General features: G+C 45.8%; 1 protein-coding gene across 2 annotated transcripts in view; it reads left to right on the top strand.

Annotated features, from left to right (window-relative positions):
* MAP2K4 (mitogen-activated protein kinase kinase 4) overlaps positions 1–18,957 on the top strand; it is a 93,326-nt gene that overhangs the window by 41,611 nt on the left and 32,758 nt on the right. For both annotated transcript variants that reach the window (XM_086473379.1, XM_086473378.1), the window contains one exon: positions 13,171–13,345. In XM_086473379.1, coding sequence (XP_086329505.1) covers positions 13,171–13,345 — 175 coding nt within the window. The remainder of the gene's footprint in view (positions 1–13,170; positions 13,346–18,957) is intronic.

Here is an 18,957-nt window from a genome sequence, read left to right as displayed (position 1 = left end):
GGTGTCTTTATGGATTTATTGTGACTTAAGCTTTTAGAGGTGCCTTGTGTGGACCTTCTTCTCCTTGTGACACCTGGGAGAGTCACACGTTTTCCAGACAGATGCCCTAAGAGCGTTTGTTTAATAGACCTTCAGGGTTGGATTCCTCAAAAGCAAACGGAGGTCTAGTTGCATGTCAGCTGCTTCCTTTTTTTCTGTATAGTTCAGGGACTCTGTCATTATTCCTGGAAGGGATTTTTCTGGCTGTCCCAAAGTCTCTCTGAAGTGTCTGCTTCTCTTTTAATCTCCTCTTAAGCTTTTCCAAACCTTTCTGGCATCTGGTTCTCTGGCTGCATAGCCTACAGCTTGCTGAGTTCATTAGGAAATAACCTGTGACAGTTGCTACCAATTACCTAAAAAATGTTAAAAACCAAAGTGAAGTATCCTAAATTGGCATGTTCACAATTACTTGTGCGAATTTTTCTGTAAGTATTTCCCTGTCCCCTTTTCTATCACAGTCATTTTACATCTTTATTGTTACTGATTTCTGATACCTTTCTGCTGCATAATACCTTCCTATCGCAGGGTGTGATGCCTGGAAGCCTTAGGGATAGTAAAAGGTAGCAGTTAAGAATTTCAGTTTTTTTCTGTGGCTGTTCTGCAGCATTTCCTGAAAGCAGAAGTACCTGAATGTAATCATTGGGAAACTTGCTTGTATTTTCAAGTAAGCACAAGTGAAATGGATGCTTCCAAGGACTCAGCAAATACATTTGAATGTTTGAGTGAGTCTGTGGAAAACAGGCTTTCACTTTAATACAAACTGTTGTTTTAAGTGCTAGAGCAATGTTTCTTATGCAATTTTTCTCAGGACCTTTCTTGACAAATTGATGAGTTTTGTCTTGTATTGAACCTTCCTGTTTCTTCCAGAAGCTTAAGTTCATTAGGCCAGTGATCTCTGTGCCCTAGGTGAAAAAGAGGTGATATGGTTTGTAAAACACCCATGCTCAGTATCTCAGACTTGAAGTAGATGGCCTCTTCAGAGAAGGTGCTACTGAAGTTAGTGTGAGATTTTGACTGAACATGCTGTGTTAAGGTCTTTTTTTTTTTTTTTTTCTCTTTCTCCTTACCCTCTAGGTTTTGGTATTTCTCTAAGGTGCTAATCCTGCTCTGCAGAGGAGCTTTTTGGTATCTTCTGCTTCCAAAATAAATTAATCTAGCAACTTAGAGCATCACTGCCCTAGCAGGACTGTTCTCTTCTTTCTGCAAGGGTTTTGATATCCAGCAGCCTGCTTCTGAATTTAGGCCTTCCATGTCTGGAACCAAAATTTGGAGCTCGTATATCTCCATTAAGCTAATTCACATTGATTTTTTTGAAAGTGCTGAGCACCTAGGCTCCTGCCAAACTGTTGGGACCTGAGTTCCTCAGAACTTCTGGAAACCTAGTCACCTACTTTTGAGTGTCTAAATCAAATACACCCAGATGTTATATACTAATCTGGCTCCTGTGGGTTCTGAGTGCTTCATGCGTGCTGAGTGATTTAGCTTTGCAAACCTAAATGGTTGCACAAAACTCTGCGTCCCGCATTTTGCAGGTGGGAAGCTGGGGCATGCTGTAATTTGGAAGAGGTAAAAGTTAGGCCAGAAGCTTGTGACAGGGTAGAGAGTTCAACAGGGACCTCCTGGTAATCTGTGGCGCGCAGGTTAGCTCAGCGTTAGCTGTCCCATTGCCGGCGCAGTTAGGAGCTGTTTTCCTGGCTCTTGTGTGCACGTAGCCATAGTCAGAGCTGCTCATTTGAGAGCAGCATTGTGACCTTGCAACCATGACCATCTTGGTGTGGTGTGTGGTGGGTCCCCTTCCTTGTGCGCAAGGGCAGTCCGTCCCGTCTGTGGTGGGGAGCAGCGACCAGTGAGTAAGAAGGTGGCAATAATGGCGGTCACCTTCCAAAGCACAAAGACCTGGCCCATCCTGCCTAGATGGGGACAGCAGCCTGGGTGGTGGGAGTGCAGGAAGAGCCCGTGGTGGCAGCGGGGGCTGTCTGGAGGCAGGGGAATCTGGAGGTTTCTGTGCCTGCCCAGAGCTGCCTGGGGCACCCCCTGCCTCTGCGGGCCCCCGCGGGGACGTGGCTGTCCTCAGTCACTTGCAAGCCCTGGCAGTTGGCACACAGACAGACACACCAAGACTTCAATGTGCAAGACTTCCGAATTCAAGGCGTGATGTCTGACACTGATGCTGCCTCCTCAGGCCTGTTTTCACTGGCACATTGGGTGAGGGAAGGTGGGAAGGAGTAGAGGCAGAGCTGCCATCCTGTGTTGCCTGTGAAGGTGTTTTTAACAGAGTTGCTGTCCACAGTTTTCTTCTGCTAGGGACACCGAGATGGTGTCTGAGGAGAGTCTCTGAAGAGCAGCAGTTTTGAGATGACTAGTATATTTTTTTCTGCCAAGTTGATGATGTTGGAGAGAGATGGAAATTGGAAAAATATCAGGTAGAGCAATGAGGTGGAAGTGTTCATTTTCAAACTGAACCTGACTTCATTCTTGTCACTCTGCCATCAAATCTGCATCAGTGTGGGTGCATTTTGGGACTCAGAGAGGCTGTACAGAAGAGCAAAGCTGGGCGATGTCTTCCTTGGATGGAAGTATCCTGTAGACTTCCTTTCTAGTGCCTGGCTTTTAATGAGGTGTGCTGCCTACCCTTGATCTAGTAACATGGCTCCATGGGTGACCTGTGGCTGGCCAGGACACGTCAGTTAAGAGTCATCATCCGTGACTCCATCTGTGCTCGTGGCAAAAGCCAGGTGCCTGCAGCCTGCTCAGGACCAAGCTCCTGCTGTGGAGGTACCTGTTATGCTCCAGAGCCTGGAGGAGAGCCTGGGGTTGATTGTGTTTATTGCTTAGTCATCTTGGTTTAAAAAGCCCAGGTTTATAAACCTGAGTAGGAGGTCAACACTCCGGTAGTGATTTGTGTAGTCTAATGAGGAAGACTGTTTGAGAAATGTCTGTCATCCCGACCATTGGAGAGTTGGAAGTTTCCCCCAGTCTCCTTGCTGTCTTTGAGATGGCGGGTGGTACTGATTTTGTCTGAAAGCAGTTCAAGGTTTCAGACTATGGCATGGTTTAAGAATTTTGGTATTATTTAATTCTACTCCGTGTGTCCCAGTGGTTCAGAGGTGATGCTGGGTCTGGTAGGAGCAGGGCTGTCACAGTAGTGTTCGGTAGACCCCAGGGGTTCCTCAGTTAAAGCCTTCTTCACACATCAGGAGAGACACGCGTGGTGCTGGCAGAGCTGCATAATTCACACGAAGATGTTAGCTACTGCAATGCTAGAGAAGTGAAAGTAGGTCAAGTAGTTTCAGAGTTGGTATCAGCTCTTCTGTTCCCTTCATACTGTTGTGATAATAGAAGCATGATTTTCTCTCCTTCTTTCCTTTCCTTTATTTCTAGGTGCTGCATCCCCTAGCAAGGACAGCAGTGTATGTGCTTATATGCAAACTGGAGGGTTAGAGAGAAAATGGGAGCTCCATTCATATGGAACTTTTCCGTAACGTTTGAATCTGTCGGTGCATTTTTCAGACAATTTTAAGACCTACGTATCTGTGCTTTATAATTTTATCTGGTAAATTCTGTAAACCGCTCTAAAACTCGTATTTCGTGCTTTATAGAGAGGGTGTGATGCATTGCCATCACTGAGCCTTCAACTGCTCTGGTTATCTACATTCAACAGTAAATTTTTGCGACTAGGAAGTACAAGTGAGGTACAGAATTCTGTTTGGGAACTGCGATGAACAGCCTTTGGGACTTCAGCTTTTTGATCAAAAATACCCTGTAGCACCTGTGTGTTGTGTGCATCCCAGGGCGTCTCGGGGATCTGTTGAGCTCTGCGCATTGCTGCTGTCCTGCCTAAGAGGGGAAGTTGAGCATCCCCATATCTGAACTCACCAGTTTGTAAGGCATGCTCTGAAAACATGTTGGATGGTACTGGTTTAAATTAAATCTTATTCCGGGAGCCGGAGATGCTGTTGCTCATCTTTCTGTCATGTCTGAGAGCATGGATTGCCCTCTTAGCCTTTCTCCTGTAGCTTCTTTTCTTCTAGATCTATCAGTCTGGCTTTATGAGCTGGGGATTGATCCAAGGTCAACAAGGGCAATAGGTGTCCCACCCTGTATGTCTTAGGGACTGGTGTCCTGGAACATGGATTTAGTCCTGAGGCTGAAGAGAGCCTGTATCCCTGAGTTCCCTCTTTCTTGGGCAAATACAGTAACTGGTAGCTTAATGTGCAAAACCTGCTGGTCTTTGGAGAGGAAAATGGGATGAAGCAGATTATTATATGTAACATCTTATATGTGACGTCTCTGAATATGTATGTGTATATGTGTGCACCCGCAGGTGTGGTCTCTAACCGTTTTTTGGATAAATACGTTGTTCAATGATTCATTACAAGTAACAAAGCAAACATTGCTTACAGATTGGTCTGAGCTTGGTGCCTGTGTATAGCAGTGGGCTCCTCTGTATTGTACAGGTGGTGTTTCTGGTTTCTGACACCAAGTGGCTGCCACTGTTGGACTCCAATTCATCTGAGATGGTCAGACACAGACATTTTTTTCGGTTTGTGTGACATACAGAAGTGTCAGAAGCGAATTTATGTATGGACCACCAGTATTCGTATTTAAGTTCGTATTCGATTTAAGTTGCACTCAAACCCTGCGTTTCCAGATGTGGACCTTGCAAACCACATTCCTGCAGGAAACCCCAACAAACAACCGCCGTTGCTGGCTGTAGGAGTAAACTTTGCTCCTCGCTATTCTGTGTACTCAGAATCACACCGCATTTCATCAGAGCAAGAGTACATCCTTTATCTCTTCAGACATTAATTAACACCTCGTAGTAAAATATCTTGCATTTTAGCCTGGCTACAGAGAAGTGAGACAACTCTTCTGCTTTCTGCGTTCAAACTGAGGGAATCAATCATCCCTTTTGTCTTCTGTACACATCAAGAAATGGAGAATAAAGAGGAGAGTCTGCAGATTTGGAGACTGCTTCAACCTCACAGGTCACCATCAACAGCTTCTGGTTTTGTCTTTTGCATAAATGAGTGACTTTCAGTGTGTACCGTGGAGGACATCTGGACTGAGTGAACACGATGCACCCAGGAAAACAGCTGCTGTACAAAGGGCTCATGGAAAGGGCGTTGTGGTGGATTGGATGGACCGGATGGAGGTGGGGGTTGGCCTGCGGGGCTGAATTGGTTTTGCCATTCTGCTTGTTTGAGGAACTGACTTCTGAAAAGGACTTAGATTAACTGGATTCATGATATAATATGTTGGTGAAAACTACAGACTTCATCTTTGAGATTCAAGTGGATGTTCTTGCCTCTCATCTTGAAGGTCCTTCCATTTTGGGAAACCTCAGAAAAAAGAGAACAAACGGCCAAGCCAGTCTACAGTGGATTATAGCGACCACAAATGGTCTTCTCTTTGAGCCTGTTTTAATTACCTCCTTTGTAAAATACGCTTGGAGTAAATCTGGATGAGCAGTTGGTCCTTCATGCCCAGTATAACTCGTGCCTTTGCAGAGACAAGTGTGGATCAGCTGGAAGCGATTGTTTCAAATATGTCTTGCAGCAGCAGTGTGAAGGTAGTTGCCCTCTCAGCGGAATGTGGGGGCTTCTCAATAATCCAGCTGGGTTTGTTTGCCTCTCTGATGTTCTAGGTGGGTATTACATACCAGTGAACGATGGGAAAGGAACCATTGGCCTCACTCCTCACAGCATCCTTAATTTTCTGTAAGCACCTGTACAGAACTTGGAGAAAATCACCTCTTGGCTCCTGAGAGTCAGTGGAGAAAACTGTGCCCCACGCAGCCATCTCGGAGGAGACCAACATTTAAGCTCACCACACTACTAGGTCATGGAGCATGGGGACCTTCAACAGGCAGTTGCTTTCTCTGGTCTGTAGGAGTCTTATGTCTTAGAGAAGGGGCACTTTAAAAATACAAGTCACATTTGGTCTGCTTTAGCTCTCTTTTGGTCACTGCATTTGAGATAGCTGCATCTCTCTGAAAAAGCCATCTTTGTCTTGCAGTTAGGCAATTTCTTTGTCTCCCATCTGTCCTTATCTGCCACAGAAAGAGAAATACTGCCAGGTACGTTATTGGCACTGAATTTAAGGTTATTTCAGGCTGTGATGCAGCCCAAAGTTTTTTCTTTATCCCAAATAGAAAATAAATTGTGAAGAAGTTGGAGAGCTTTTAGCTTTCCTGGACTAGGGTTAGATTTTTATGACATACAGAAATTTCAATTAGAAAAATTGCTTGTTAGAGTAATTGAAACAAAAATGTTTCATTTCGTTGAAATAACAGTGCTTGTTATCTACCTCTCTGAAGTTTTTCCAGCAAGGAGCTGAGCAAAACCATAAGTTTGCATTGCTGACTGTTTATAGATAGCTGCATTGGTCATTTGTACAAGTACTGGAGTGCTTGCTTTCCGTGTGCCCTCCACAAAGTGCTTAGCAGGAGTCCGTCTTGCCTGAGCTACTCGAACCGTTCTGAGATAGCAGGTCCTTGCATCGGGAAAGGACGTTGCCAGAGTCGGACAGCTTGAGGGACTTGGAGATCCAGAACCTGATTTTTGGTCTTAGAGTAGTCTTATAATACAGAGTGGCAGTTAACCTTTACCTGTCAGTTGTGTGGCTCTGGAGGTAATTCGAAAGGACGTAGTTGTTCAGGTCATGCAAACTTATTCATTAAGAGAAAGGGGTAAGATGAATGACAAGCCCACCCGGGAGAGACCACCAGTCCTAGATTGGTGGATTCAGGATGGAAGCTAGATTTAAAAAGAGAAAAACTTCTTTAGTAAGTTCTGCTGTAGAGACTGTAAGAAAAACAGAGCAGTGATGGTCAATGTGCATCAAGGAAACAACGTCATGAACATACAGGTATTTGGTTAGTAAGCTGAATGCAATTATTCGTGTTTCTAATCATAGTAATAGTACAGTTGTAAGTAATAATTGCCATTGCTGTAAGAAAACAAATTGCTTAACGATTTAGTATGTTAAAATACAGTTCAATTAATCAGATGCTGCATTACTCCCAATGAGGGGAGGTTGCTTAGGTGAAATTTGGAAAGAAAATATATAGCTCACTAATTTCTTATGCTGAGCACTCCGTGGGTAGTGTGACTAGCTGAGTATTGTGTTATACGTTATTGTGTCATGTGATAACAGCACCATGTTTTCCTGTCATTTTCACAACTTTTCCTGGCTGAAGTGATACACAAGCAACCCTGGGTAGTAATCACATTGTCCCGTTCAGTTTCAAAAGGAGAGAAGCGGACCTCATCCAGAAACTTTCCAGCAGGCTACAGTAAGCTTAACTGTCTGTTAGCCATTGTCAAATATTTTCCATACCCGCAAAAATGGCATCTGTTAAAGTCATGGAATTTGTCTCAGAAATAGTGTCATTCCACTGAGTGATTTTTGTGTAATGATAACAATATTGCATCTCAGTATAACTGAAAACTATTTAAAGTTTGTATTTGGGTTCTTTTGTGATTCTATGGATGTGCTCATGGCTCTTTCTCGGGTAGCTGACGGTGGCTCAGGAGACTTAATGTTTCAGAAAAAGAGTCAGCATTCTCAGAAGGGTTATTTAAATTAATTAGCTCAGGTTTTTCTGGTATTACTCTGAAATGCTTGGATCCAGTGTAAGCTTCGAATACCCAGTCGTGGTGGGTTCAGCAAATGCGCTGCAGTCTGGCTCACGTTCAAATCAAAATGAGTTTGAGATTAATGCGCTCAGTTAAATTCGGTACAGGTTTCACCACGATGAGTTGAGAGGTTTCCTCTGTGTCAAGGGCAAGGTTAATCAAAATCCATTGTAACTCAGTAATTTACCAGGGGAGCTTAATACAAAATACTGACATTTTAAAAGCCTCAGCCAAACCCTGTTGAAGTCAAGGAGACTCTTTGAGCCTTGAGAGCGTGCTGGACCGAGTCTTGAGGGCTGTGGAAGGGGCTGTGTGATCTTCCACACTTTGTTAATACCTTTATTTTAAAGTTTTGGAGGAGCATAGAAAGCCAGAGCAATGCTAGGGAGAATTTCTGCCACTTGGTCATGATGAAAGGGAGCAAGTGTGCTTTTTCTTTCAGTCTGAGTAGGTAAGAGATGCAAAACTAAATAATTTCCTTCCTTTGACCCGTTTTCTGTATCTCTTCTTCACGTCTAGGAATCTGTTATTAAATACAACTAAAGCTCAGGACAGCTTACACAGGTCAAAGCAAAACCAGTTTAGTTCTGCCCCTCTTGCAAGGATGCCGTTGCCCTTCAGCTTATTGGAAGCAGAAATCTCTCCTTATGAGAATCCGAAATATTTGTGAAAGCACCAACATTTTCAGCTCTCTAGGAAAAAGAAAGAACATTTCTTTTAGAGACTTTCTTTGGCAAAATTTAAACTAGGGTTGCTGTTTTGTTAGTGTTAGCCTGCAGGGTCTGAAAACTGTTTTATAAGTGCCACCAACACTGAGATAGAAGCATTACAACCTCTCTAGCCTGTTTGAAAGACTTGGCAGAAATGTGTTAGCCAAAGTCACAAGCTGTGATTTTACTCTGAAGTTCCGAACAGTGCACAGTGTCATTAAACCCTGCAGTTTACGTGGAACTTTTTTTGTTAGGAGTTTAGTTTTAGCATTCCTTTGGCTGGTTGACCACAAATCAGTTTCTAAAATCCTGTTGCGTTGAGCAGCTTTTTTACCAAACTTGTGGAGAAGTGGAATATGTTCTCATTAACTTAATGTAAATAGGAGCTTTAATGGGACACTTCCTAGAGAAATCCAGCACTAGGCAGGCTGGTGAAGCACAGCTGGTTTGCTTGGATTTTTTTGGCTCTGCAGATGTGTTTTACTCATGTCAGCTGTCATGTCAAATACCACGACTTTTGGGCTTGAGTCCTGCAGAACTCCCTTAACAAAGGAGAGCAAAGAGGAGATAGGAGCTACCTACAGCATCCTTCTGGTTTTGCTTCATGTCTGATAACTTTCAATTTAGCTTAAAAAATCCACCAACTTCCCTCTGCTTCTCCCCATGGTCCTTTTTCGTGCCAAGGAGATGCTTCTTTTAAAAAGTTTTGGCATCCCTGCAGTCAGTGCTAACAGCAGGGCTGGGGGAACTAACACAGCCTGCCCGAGAGCTTCCCAACGTCTCCGTGGTTCTCTCCAGGAGGTGTTGTGGGCCTCGAGCCGTGGCAAACCTTCCTGCACACGGGTCTAGCTCGCCAAACTTGCAGGGAGCAACCTCCCGTCCCCAAGGCGTGTGACCCCGTCCTTGGCTCGGCTGCGGTGCCTGGCGCCAGCCATCCGCCTGCCTCCTGCCAAGCTGGGCCCACAAACGTTTTCTTTTCTGACAAAGGGCAACTGTTTGGAGGAGTTGTTGTCTTGCTGGTGCTCCTAATCCCTGGAATAACTGCTGTGACGAGCATAGTAACCATCTGCAGGAAGACTGATGCATTGGTGCCTTTCAAATGCAGTATTTGCAGCGACCTCCTGAGCCTATAGTTTTTTATTTTTATTTTTTCTTTTAAAACTTTTCAAAAGCAAGACGAGGAGTTGGAAGCTCAAGTCCTGGACAAGTCATCAGGACCTATAGACCCTAAGGTGTATATGAAAATACTACTTTCACTGTTTGAGGGGTAACCAGCCCGCTTTAGCTATTTGTTTTTTACATCGTACATTAAGCCCCACATCCTAATCATTTGGAGAATATATGCCCAATTTTGCCCAGCATTCCCAGCCTTAGAGAGGTTTGGATTGTACAGCTTAAAAACGAAATGGTAAAAGGAGACCTAGGTATGGTCACATCTGTGCAAACTTTAATGAGCACTAGACACAGGGACTGAAGTCAGATCGGTCGCAGGAGGAGGGACTGGGCATTAATTACTCTTCACCTTCGCTAGACACTGTTCTGTGTGGTCACCCTTCTATTTTCTGAAGCAAGCTGTCGTAGTATCCAGTGCACTGGGATGTAGTGCAGGGTTTAGGCAGGTCTTTTTGTATTTTGGGGATGTGTTCACCCTGTGGATTTATGTCCGCATGTATCTGCAGCAGTGCAAATCTAGTAACAGAGGTACTGCATTGATGATTTATTTGTTCTTGGTGCCTCATTCAGTTTTACATCAGAAAATTCGCATTTTATATCAGTGCAGAGTCTGTGTTCTAGATTTGCATTTTTTTGAGCTGCCTTCTTGACATGGAAATCTCTTGGGATTTTGATTTACACTAAAAATTCCTGATATAAAGCATAGGGTTTTTGGTGCTAAAAGTAATCATTGCATTCCGGTTACTGACTCTTAAGATAGGCCATGCTGCTTAAAGGAAAACTGCATTGTTTACATGTGACAAAAATCTATATTAAAGTGTCTGTCACTCTGTCAAACTTGTCATTTGGTTATTTGACCATTTCCCTGGGTATTTGAAAAAAGATAAGCAGGATCGGTGTTTGCGGTGCAAGGCAGGTGGCGTTGTAAATACGTGATGGAAATGGAGCCAAGCTCCAGCACGTGAGGTTTTGTGGGTGGATGGTGATGGTACATCTTGATCCAAACCCCTGGAGGTCTGCTGCTCCATGCCAGAATACAGCTCCAGGGGGCGCCCGGTGCGGACCCGCGGAGGGGGTATTTCCTAGCTCACAGCTTCCCGGCTGCTCGAACCACCGTCCTGCAGCTGCAGGAACAATGGCACAGATCTGCTTTCATGCTGCAGCTGGGGAGAAACAGGCTTCTTGTGTAACACGAAGATAATGAGTGCAAATTTGCTTTCTCTTCTGGTGTAGGGTGAGAAAAGCAAAGTTTCCTGTGCAGAAAAACAGAGGGAAGAGTGGAGATGGGTTTAATTGCTTTATTTGAATAAACCACGTCAGCATCTAAATTTTTTAAGTCTGTGAGAACTTCAATATGAAACGTTTTGAAATAAGAGATGGAAAGGATTTGCTCAGTAAATCAAATGTCACATTTTACCATCCTGGTAACAACTCTCTGCCTTTTTTCCCCCCACCTTTTTGAAGAAGATTTAGCTCTCAATGGTCATGGTTCTTCCTGCCCGCCAGCCGTCAGGAGGCAGTCAGGAAATGCCCATTTGCCGATGCCTCCTCGGCTTGATGCTTCTCACCTACCTTCTTCCATCAAAAGAAGAACTGTTTCTGTGGTATTGACAAAGTAGGATGGTCGAGCAGTTAGGTAGTAACTGGTTCATGCAGGTTCCAACGTAATCTGCCTTCAAGACAGCTGGCAAGTCTGGAAGTCACGTTTCTTTAATTTTTTTCTTTTTCTTTTTTTCCTCTGTTCTTTTCTCTTTTTTTGATCATTTTACTGCCTTGTTTTCATTCCTTGCTTTTTAGTAAGCAAACTCCATGGAGAACCCCAGTCAATGCAGTGTTTTATTATGCGCAGAACCTCAAGGATACGTAAATAAGGCTAACAAAGGGGTGCCACCTCTGCTCCACGGGCTGCTGTGTCCCTCACATCTGTGCTGTATTGTAGCACTATCAGTAGGTTTCCTGCATTATTTGTAAGGGCAGTGGAGGGACCCCGTAGGGAGCAGCAGATTGAAAATCTCGAGCTAGGCAGGCTAGAGAGCAGGAAAAACCAGGGCAGGCGCAGCGCAGGAGTGGTGAGGAGAGCTGTTCGGCGAGGCTTTCATTGAACGGGTCAGGGGTTCGGGACGTGCAGCTGCTCAACGCCTGGAAAGCGCTAAACCAAAGCGCCGCAGGGAGGCGGCCGGGCAGCAGATGAAGCCCTTTGAACCGTAGCTGCGCCAGTCAAGTGGCCTCTGGGCCTGACCTCCTTGGCCTCGCAAAACCCAGTGGAGGTCGTGGCTGGGTGCGCCCTCCCGTCCGGCTGGGCGGCGTTCGCAGCTCCTGGTTGACAAAGGGTTGCATTTATCAGCGTGGAATCAGCCATGATGTGTTTATTCCTCTGTCTGATAAACTCGATAAGCTTTATGCCTTTGGTTGAATATTTCATGTTTGTTCTGCTGGTTGGGCTGGACCCTGGATGAGTGTGTGGTGGCTTGATCAAATGCCCAAGAGAAGTGATCAGAGTCTGAGGGATGAGTTTGACAGAATCTCCCTTGTACACAAGGTGGTCAGAAGTACCTGTGTGCTTTAATATCTGCATGAGATCGGTGTGTCCCGCAGCGGGAACTGTCTTTAATGCTGTTAATGCTGCTTGAAAGTGGGAAACTCAGGCTTTTGGCTTACTTTATGACCTAAGAAGTGTGAATCAGCTAATTAATTAATAAAAACCCAAAAATTTGCATGGCACTTTAAGATGAAAAGTGTTGAAAATACTTGTGAATTTCCTACTAATTCAATGATAGCATTGCTCATTTGGATGAGTAATTGGGGGCACCTTAAAGCAACCACTGAACTCTTCTGTCCTACAAATTTTGGGCATTGGTTTGCTCCCCACCTGGACAAATCCTGAAGGCTTCAGTAGGAGCAATATTTGCCTGACAACGTTAATATAGGTGTTTGGTAAAGACACACTTGAACAGACACGCTTGAACAGGCAGTTTTTGGTTTTATATGTCACAAACAGCTTGTTTTTTATAAATACAAATAATTGGCTCTCTATTTGGTTTTGAATAAACTGATTACCGAAAATTATTTAATTTTTAAAATTAATTGCAGTTTTCCATTAAGAGCAAACTCTTCCTAATATCCTTGATTCAGACAGAAGAGCTTGCCTATGTTGCATAGAAACCCAGCTAGAAGGGAGACAGTTGTTGGGAGTGCAGTGGTGTAGAGCAGCCGAAGCTTTGGGAGATGGGGCTGGGGAGTGCTCTTCAGGCTCTTGGTTCTGCATGTTACTAGATCCTGCTTTTGAAGCCTGATGTATTTTGTGCAAAGTAGAAAGAAATGTGTAAATGAGTGATTAGAATGACTCTACTATATGAGACACATTGAATTTTGTGCCGCAGCTGGAGAAACTTATCCTTAATTGATGCTGTGGGCAAGTGTATGTCATTTTTGATTTAACATTTTCCCTCACCCCTGCACCCCCCACCCCAACCAAAATCCTTTGTGGAATCAGATTGTTGCTGTAGCCTTTGTGAACCCCTCTCTTTTAATGTTTAATCAAGTGCTGAAAAGAGAAATTTGCAGACTATTTAAAATGTGGAAAAATTGCTTCCCAATATTTTTGACAGAGAGAGACTGAGAACACACAGCATTGAATCATCAGGAAAATTGAAGATTTCCCCTGAACAACATTGGGATTTTACAGCAGAGGACTTGAAAGACCTTGGAGAAATTGGACGAGGCGCTTATGGTTCTGTCAACAAAATGGTCCACAAACCAAGTGGGCAAATTATGGCAGTTAAAGTAGGTGATGCCCATACTTACATTTGTACTTCAGTCCATTAGGGATGAAATGTGATGGAGAATTAATGTTCTTCCATCTAGCACCCATCTACTGCTCTTTTCTATTTATTTCCAGTGTAAAGGCTGCTATTTGCTGAAAATACGTTGTATAACGGGCATATTGTCAAGTGATTTGTAAAGCTCTCGTAATTGCTTGTGCCCTTTTGAAAATACCTGTCAGGAACCCACTGTTTTGAGGGGATCACACGTCTCTGGAGACTGATAATGGGGCATGGGCCTTTCACCTCTTGGTCACTGGTTCAGATACAGCCTAGGTTGGTGGTAGGCACAAGCTGACATATAATAGCTTCTCGGTGTCTTTTGTGGCATATGGTAGTGACTTAAAATTTGCTTTTTATGTAAGCATGTGCCATGGTGGAGCTTCACCAGGAGCTGGAATGGAGTGGACATCTTCTAGGGAGTGTTTTGCTCTTGCTGATGTATGATGGAGTGTCTTTGCTTTGTGCTTACCATGCTGGACCTACTCTGAAGATTGAAAGTGTGGCAGTTTTCTGGACTGGCCATTTTCTACCTTATGCTAACAAAAACCTTGTCTTAGAACCAGAAACGATATGCAACCTCATTTCCTAGCCGGACAATACAGAGTCATCTTTGTCTTGCCGCAGCAGGTCTGCTCACTGGGCATCTTTGGGGAGCTGCTTGTTCATTGAGCTGGGGGAGGTGGGCAGCATCCATCCATCTGCATTCTCTCTCTCCCTCCCTCCTTCTCCCCCCGCCCCCTCTCCCTCCTCTTTCTCTCTCCCCCTCCCCCTTTTATTTGCTTGCTGCTGCTGGTAGCTAATGATGTAAATCTTTTAACTCTGGTGATGATATCAACTGTAAGTGCTCCCGTGGCTCCCATGAAAGGGTAGAAGTGAGCTATGTAGGAGTCTGTGACTCTCTTTTCCAACTCTGTCTTCTTTGGAATATTCCCTAGTCTGATCTGGAAATGTTCACTCCTGCTGGCCTCACATGCCAGGTAGACACGTCTCAGCCCCAGCTCTTGTTGCTGTGAATATAATTCAGACTTGTCTCTAGTGCATCAGTTTACTGCAGTAACCACCATCCTTTGATTTTCTCCAGTAAATATTGACTTCCTCACAGCAGTGGGATCACTGGCCAGGTCTCTGAGTGTTTTGGATCACCATGCAGTGGTGTTTCAACCTGTTTTGGAATCCCTGAAAGTCTCCAGTGCAGCTAGAGGGTGCCTGTAGCTGAAAGGCTTGTTTCTCTTAGTTGCCTTTGGTGGAATTTGTAAATGCAGTTGGCAGATGACAGGTTGAAAACCGCTCATGTAGTCAAATGATGCCTGGGCACCCCCAGCTTCTCAAACCCAGGGTGTGTGACCTGGGCAACCATAGTTTTGCTACTATAATCATGAGAGCCATGGGTGAGAACGAGGCATACCTATAGCTGAGTGGCTTTGTTCCCCGAAGCTCTGCAGTGGGTTCAGCTGTGCTGAGAAGAGTGCTTTGTTGGATTAGCTAACGTCATCGAGTAGGAGACATCTGCTGGCACAGAAATTCTGTTGTCCCAGACTGTATTTGCACAAGGGGTGTTCAGCATTGTGGGATAATCTTGTCAGCATCAAGGGGTGTCATGCAGGTAGAGCTCCCACCTGGGAGGCAGAAGGCACCAAAGCTGTGTTCTTGAAGCACAGAGTTGGAGATGACATTGTATAGCATGTTGAGATGGTTTTCCCAAGGGAAGAGAGGTGGTCTGAGCCGCAGGGGGTGCTGGGCTTGGAGGCTCACTTTTAAACAAATACAACCTGATAGGTTTACAGTGTTTAAACTTTGACATGCCAAGGTATTAGGCTGGGATGGTGTCGCCTTCTTTTCTCTGAACCCGCTCTCCTTGGGAGAGCATGGCTAGGCCTTCGAGAGAAGGAAGGTTGGAGGGCCTGGAGAACCACATAATTTCTAAACTGTTAGTGGCAAGGGACTGTCCTGTTTGTCCCAGTGGGGATAAAACACGGAATTGAGCAAAGGAGGGCCTGTGGGTGGAACAGTAAGCAAGGTCTCCAAGGCAGCAGCAGCTATTCCACAGCTTGGATGGTGCAGTTATTTGAGATGAGGTTTCAGGACGGGGCTGAACTTGGACTAGTGACTCGTTCGTCCCAAACTACTCAGCCTTTTCTTTCTCATATTGCTGTTGCTTTTGGGGGAGCCAAGGCGGTGCATTAATCTCCCTGCTCCTGCTCTATCTAAATCTGTTGTATGGGCCGTGCATGTTTGGGGCTGTCCAGCTTCTGCTCTCTCTGTCTCCATCAAGCCTGTGGTGTCCTGACAGCTTGCGGAGCTGTTGCTGTCTGGAGCCCCAGCTCCCCACCTGCGTTCAGGGAAACCGGCTGCTCTCTGTGGTCGCTCCTTGCTCTACAGGCAGGAACTTAACTTGTCTCGTCTCCTTCAGCGTAATGCCTTTCTGTAAGAGATAGTTGAGAAGGTTTAGAAGAGGGATGGTGGCTTGAGAAGAAAACGTGTCAGTCTAGTGATTTGAGGTCTTGGCTGTGATCTCAGTGACATCTGCTTGCAACTCCATAGCTTGGGACCGTGGTGTGTGCAGGGCATCAGGAACGCTGCCCTGCAGCTGGCTGGATTGCAAAGCCAGTGTCTCTGGTTATTTGGTGGTGCTGCTGTCCCTCTCCTGTGCTTCCCCAAGAGCAGTATCAGTGCAGCAGGCAAATTATCCTTGGAAGGACATTCAGCAGTAGGAAATAGCTTTATGGAGGCCACAAGCCAAAAGTTGTTGGCTGTTCTGTACTGAGGAGCCAAACACAGAGATGGCTTCAGAAGCTGCTAATTAGATGCAGAGAAAATTGGTATGGGGGCCTCCCCAGCTGCTCCTCCATCCTTCTTCACCACTACCCAAATTTCTGCTACCACTGCTGCAAATTTCCAGCGCAGTAAGGTATCTTCCTACCCCACTTCTGGAAGGGCCAAGTCCTCTTTGCAGCTACTGTGACCAGGCTGCATATCTTGTGGCTTATCAGCCCCTTCTGCCGCAGACAGATTCAAATCCTCCTTGTTCTTTCCCTCCTGCTGGAGTCTTCCTCTGGCTGACGGCAGCTCCTGCTGGGCCGAGGCAGCCTGTCGCCTCTGGCGATCATCCTGCTCCCCGCTCAGCCTACGTGGATGCAGCTGCCGGAGCACACCCTCAAATCTTGTTCTGAACTCCTTTCTCTGGCTTTTTCTAGCCTGTCATGCCTTTGCACAAGGAACAGCCTTTGGTTCCTCGAAGCGTGGTTTAGCTTAGCCTTCTGCTTCCTCCGCGCTTGGTGCCTGTGGCAGCAGTGCCGCGGAGCACGCCGGCTCCTGCCCCCCGCCCCCGGGGCTCCCCGAGCTCCCTGAGCACAGCCTTTTGCTGTGCTTCCTGTCTGTATTTCTTACTACTGCAGGAAAATAACTCTTGAGTGCTGAAATATCACCAGAAATATCACTTGAGATCTGCAGGTGGAGGCCCCATTTTCTTTCATTTTTCCCTTTTACGCATTTTGGCCTTCATCAGCTGGTGTATGGATCCTGGCAGTTGTAATCTTGGCACCTTTAATGAGGGTGTCTAGCTGCTGGCACAAGGGCAGGGCTGCCAAGCCCCTGGATGAGTCAGAAAGCTTTCATCTGTGCTGGAGCATCAGCAGCAAAGGAGGAGAATGAGCCTCGTCGTGTCGCTGGCGTGAAACCACTGCAACAAAGCTTCAGCTGGTGGAGCGTTGCTGGGGAGAGGCTCGGATGAGGAGCTCTTGTCCCCAGTCCTGCTCCTCCCTCTCCTTCAGCCTTTGCATTCTGTACCTCTGTGCATACCTATTTAAATAGCAGGCTGGAAGCTGGCGTGGGCTGCAGCAGCAGGGACTTGGTGCCTGTGAGGCTGCTGGCTGCAGCAGGTTGGTTTCGGAGGTAGACAGTTGCAGTCTTTTGTGTGATGCTTTTGCATTCGTTACCCATTCTCCCATGGAGAGCCTCTTCCTAGAGCCTTCAGGAAAAGAGGGAGGGGATAAAGGAAACAGAAATCCAACTCAGAGGATTTGTATTCAAACCTTTCTCATTTTTGCCCCAGAAAATGTTGTATTATGTTTTGTCTTAATAAAAGGCAATCCTCTTATTCATTAAGTCCTTTCCTCTCTCAGATCTCCCTAGAGATGCAAAGTCCCTATTTGCTTGGGGTCAGCTGGCGTTGCAGTCTTCCTCTCACTGAAAAAGCCCTATTCATTTTCTTGACGATTTATTGGCATATGAGGTCAAGACTGTTTCAGGTGGGAAAGAGCCGAATTTTGTCCCGTGCCAGCTCTGTCTCTGCAAATTCACAATTGCAAGGCCAGTTTGTACGTTAACTTGCCAGGTTTCTCTTCTGGGCTCCTTGTTTTCCTTGAAGAAGTCCCTGCCCTGGCTGGTGTTTGCCTGCAGCACCAGCACCAGCTCTCTGTAGTATTGCCTGCTCTGGCTTCTAGTTCTACCCAGTGTCCTTTGACTTTGCTTCTGGTTTCTTGTTTTCTCTTCAGTCTGTGGCAGTTCCTAAGTGAATGATCTCCTGGGCTGCTTCGCTCTGCAGAGCGCCCTGGTCCCTTCTCAGGATCTGGCCCAATGCCATCACTCCTGGTTTTATCCCAGAGGCTTCATGGTGTGTGTCATTCTCCAGCCCCCTTTTGTATTTGTCTTCCAGCATCACCACATGGTGTTGTCCCAGCTGCTCCAGGGTGTTGGGCATCTTGTTTTCACGAGGGTACCCCAAATTTGAGGAACAGGACTGTCTTTGGCATGTCGGAGGAAACAGAGAAGCTCCATTTTATTAGGTGAAACGGTTTTCTTGGGAAGCTCACTCAGCAGCCGGGGGGTTTCTTTCTGTCCTGAGGTTTCCCTCTGGCACTGGTCATAGTTCACATTAAAAAAGTGCTTTAAAAGGTCTTTGGCATGCTTGGTTTTACCAGATTGGTATAAAAATACATAAATGAAAAAAAAGCCCAAACTGGACTGAAAGCTGGGGAGTGTTCTCACTGTTGGAGCAGGATGCTCTGCTTTTTACTTAAATACTGTATGTAATACGTGGCGTGGGTCTTACTAGCCAGGGTACTTAAAAAAGCCTCTCAAAGACTAGGGAAGTTTCTTGTTTGAAGAGTTCACAAGATAAATAAGGGGACATTTAAAATAGCCAGTGCGGGTCAGGAGCCCAGGCGTGGCAGTGATGCCTTGAGCCCCCAGGCAGCTGGCAGGAGCCCTCCGTGTCCTGCTTCTCTCCCTTTCAGCCCCCCAGCCCCGGGGGTCCGGGCAGGCTCTTTCTGCCTGCAGTAGGGAGCGCCTCTGACACTCGGGGTTCGGTAGTAGCAGCTTCTGCCAATTTCTTTTCAACCAATTCAAGTGACTGAAAAATACACCATCAAGAGACGAGTAGAGTGGTTTGAGCTTTGGCTGACCTTCAGGCTTCTTGTTGTGGCCCCATGGAAACATCTTGCACCTCTTTTTAAGGGAATTATTTTTCAGTCAGAAATAGTCACAGCTAGGAGAGTAACCCAGCTGGGGAGAGGGCATTTTTGTCCACAGTCCTTGTGTTTGGTTTTCCCCTGCCCGAAAAGACGTAGTGAT

The sequence above is a fragment of the Leptosomus discolor genome, chromosome 15 (assembly GCF_034619465.1).
Source record: "Leptosomus discolor isolate bLepDis1 chromosome 15, bLepDis1.hap2, whole genome shotgun sequence".
Taxonomy (NCBI): domain Eukaryota; kingdom Metazoa; phylum Chordata; class Aves; order Leptosomiformes; family Leptosomidae; genus Leptosomus; species Leptosomus discolor.
This window is presented reverse-complemented; position numbering and strand designations above follow the sequence as displayed.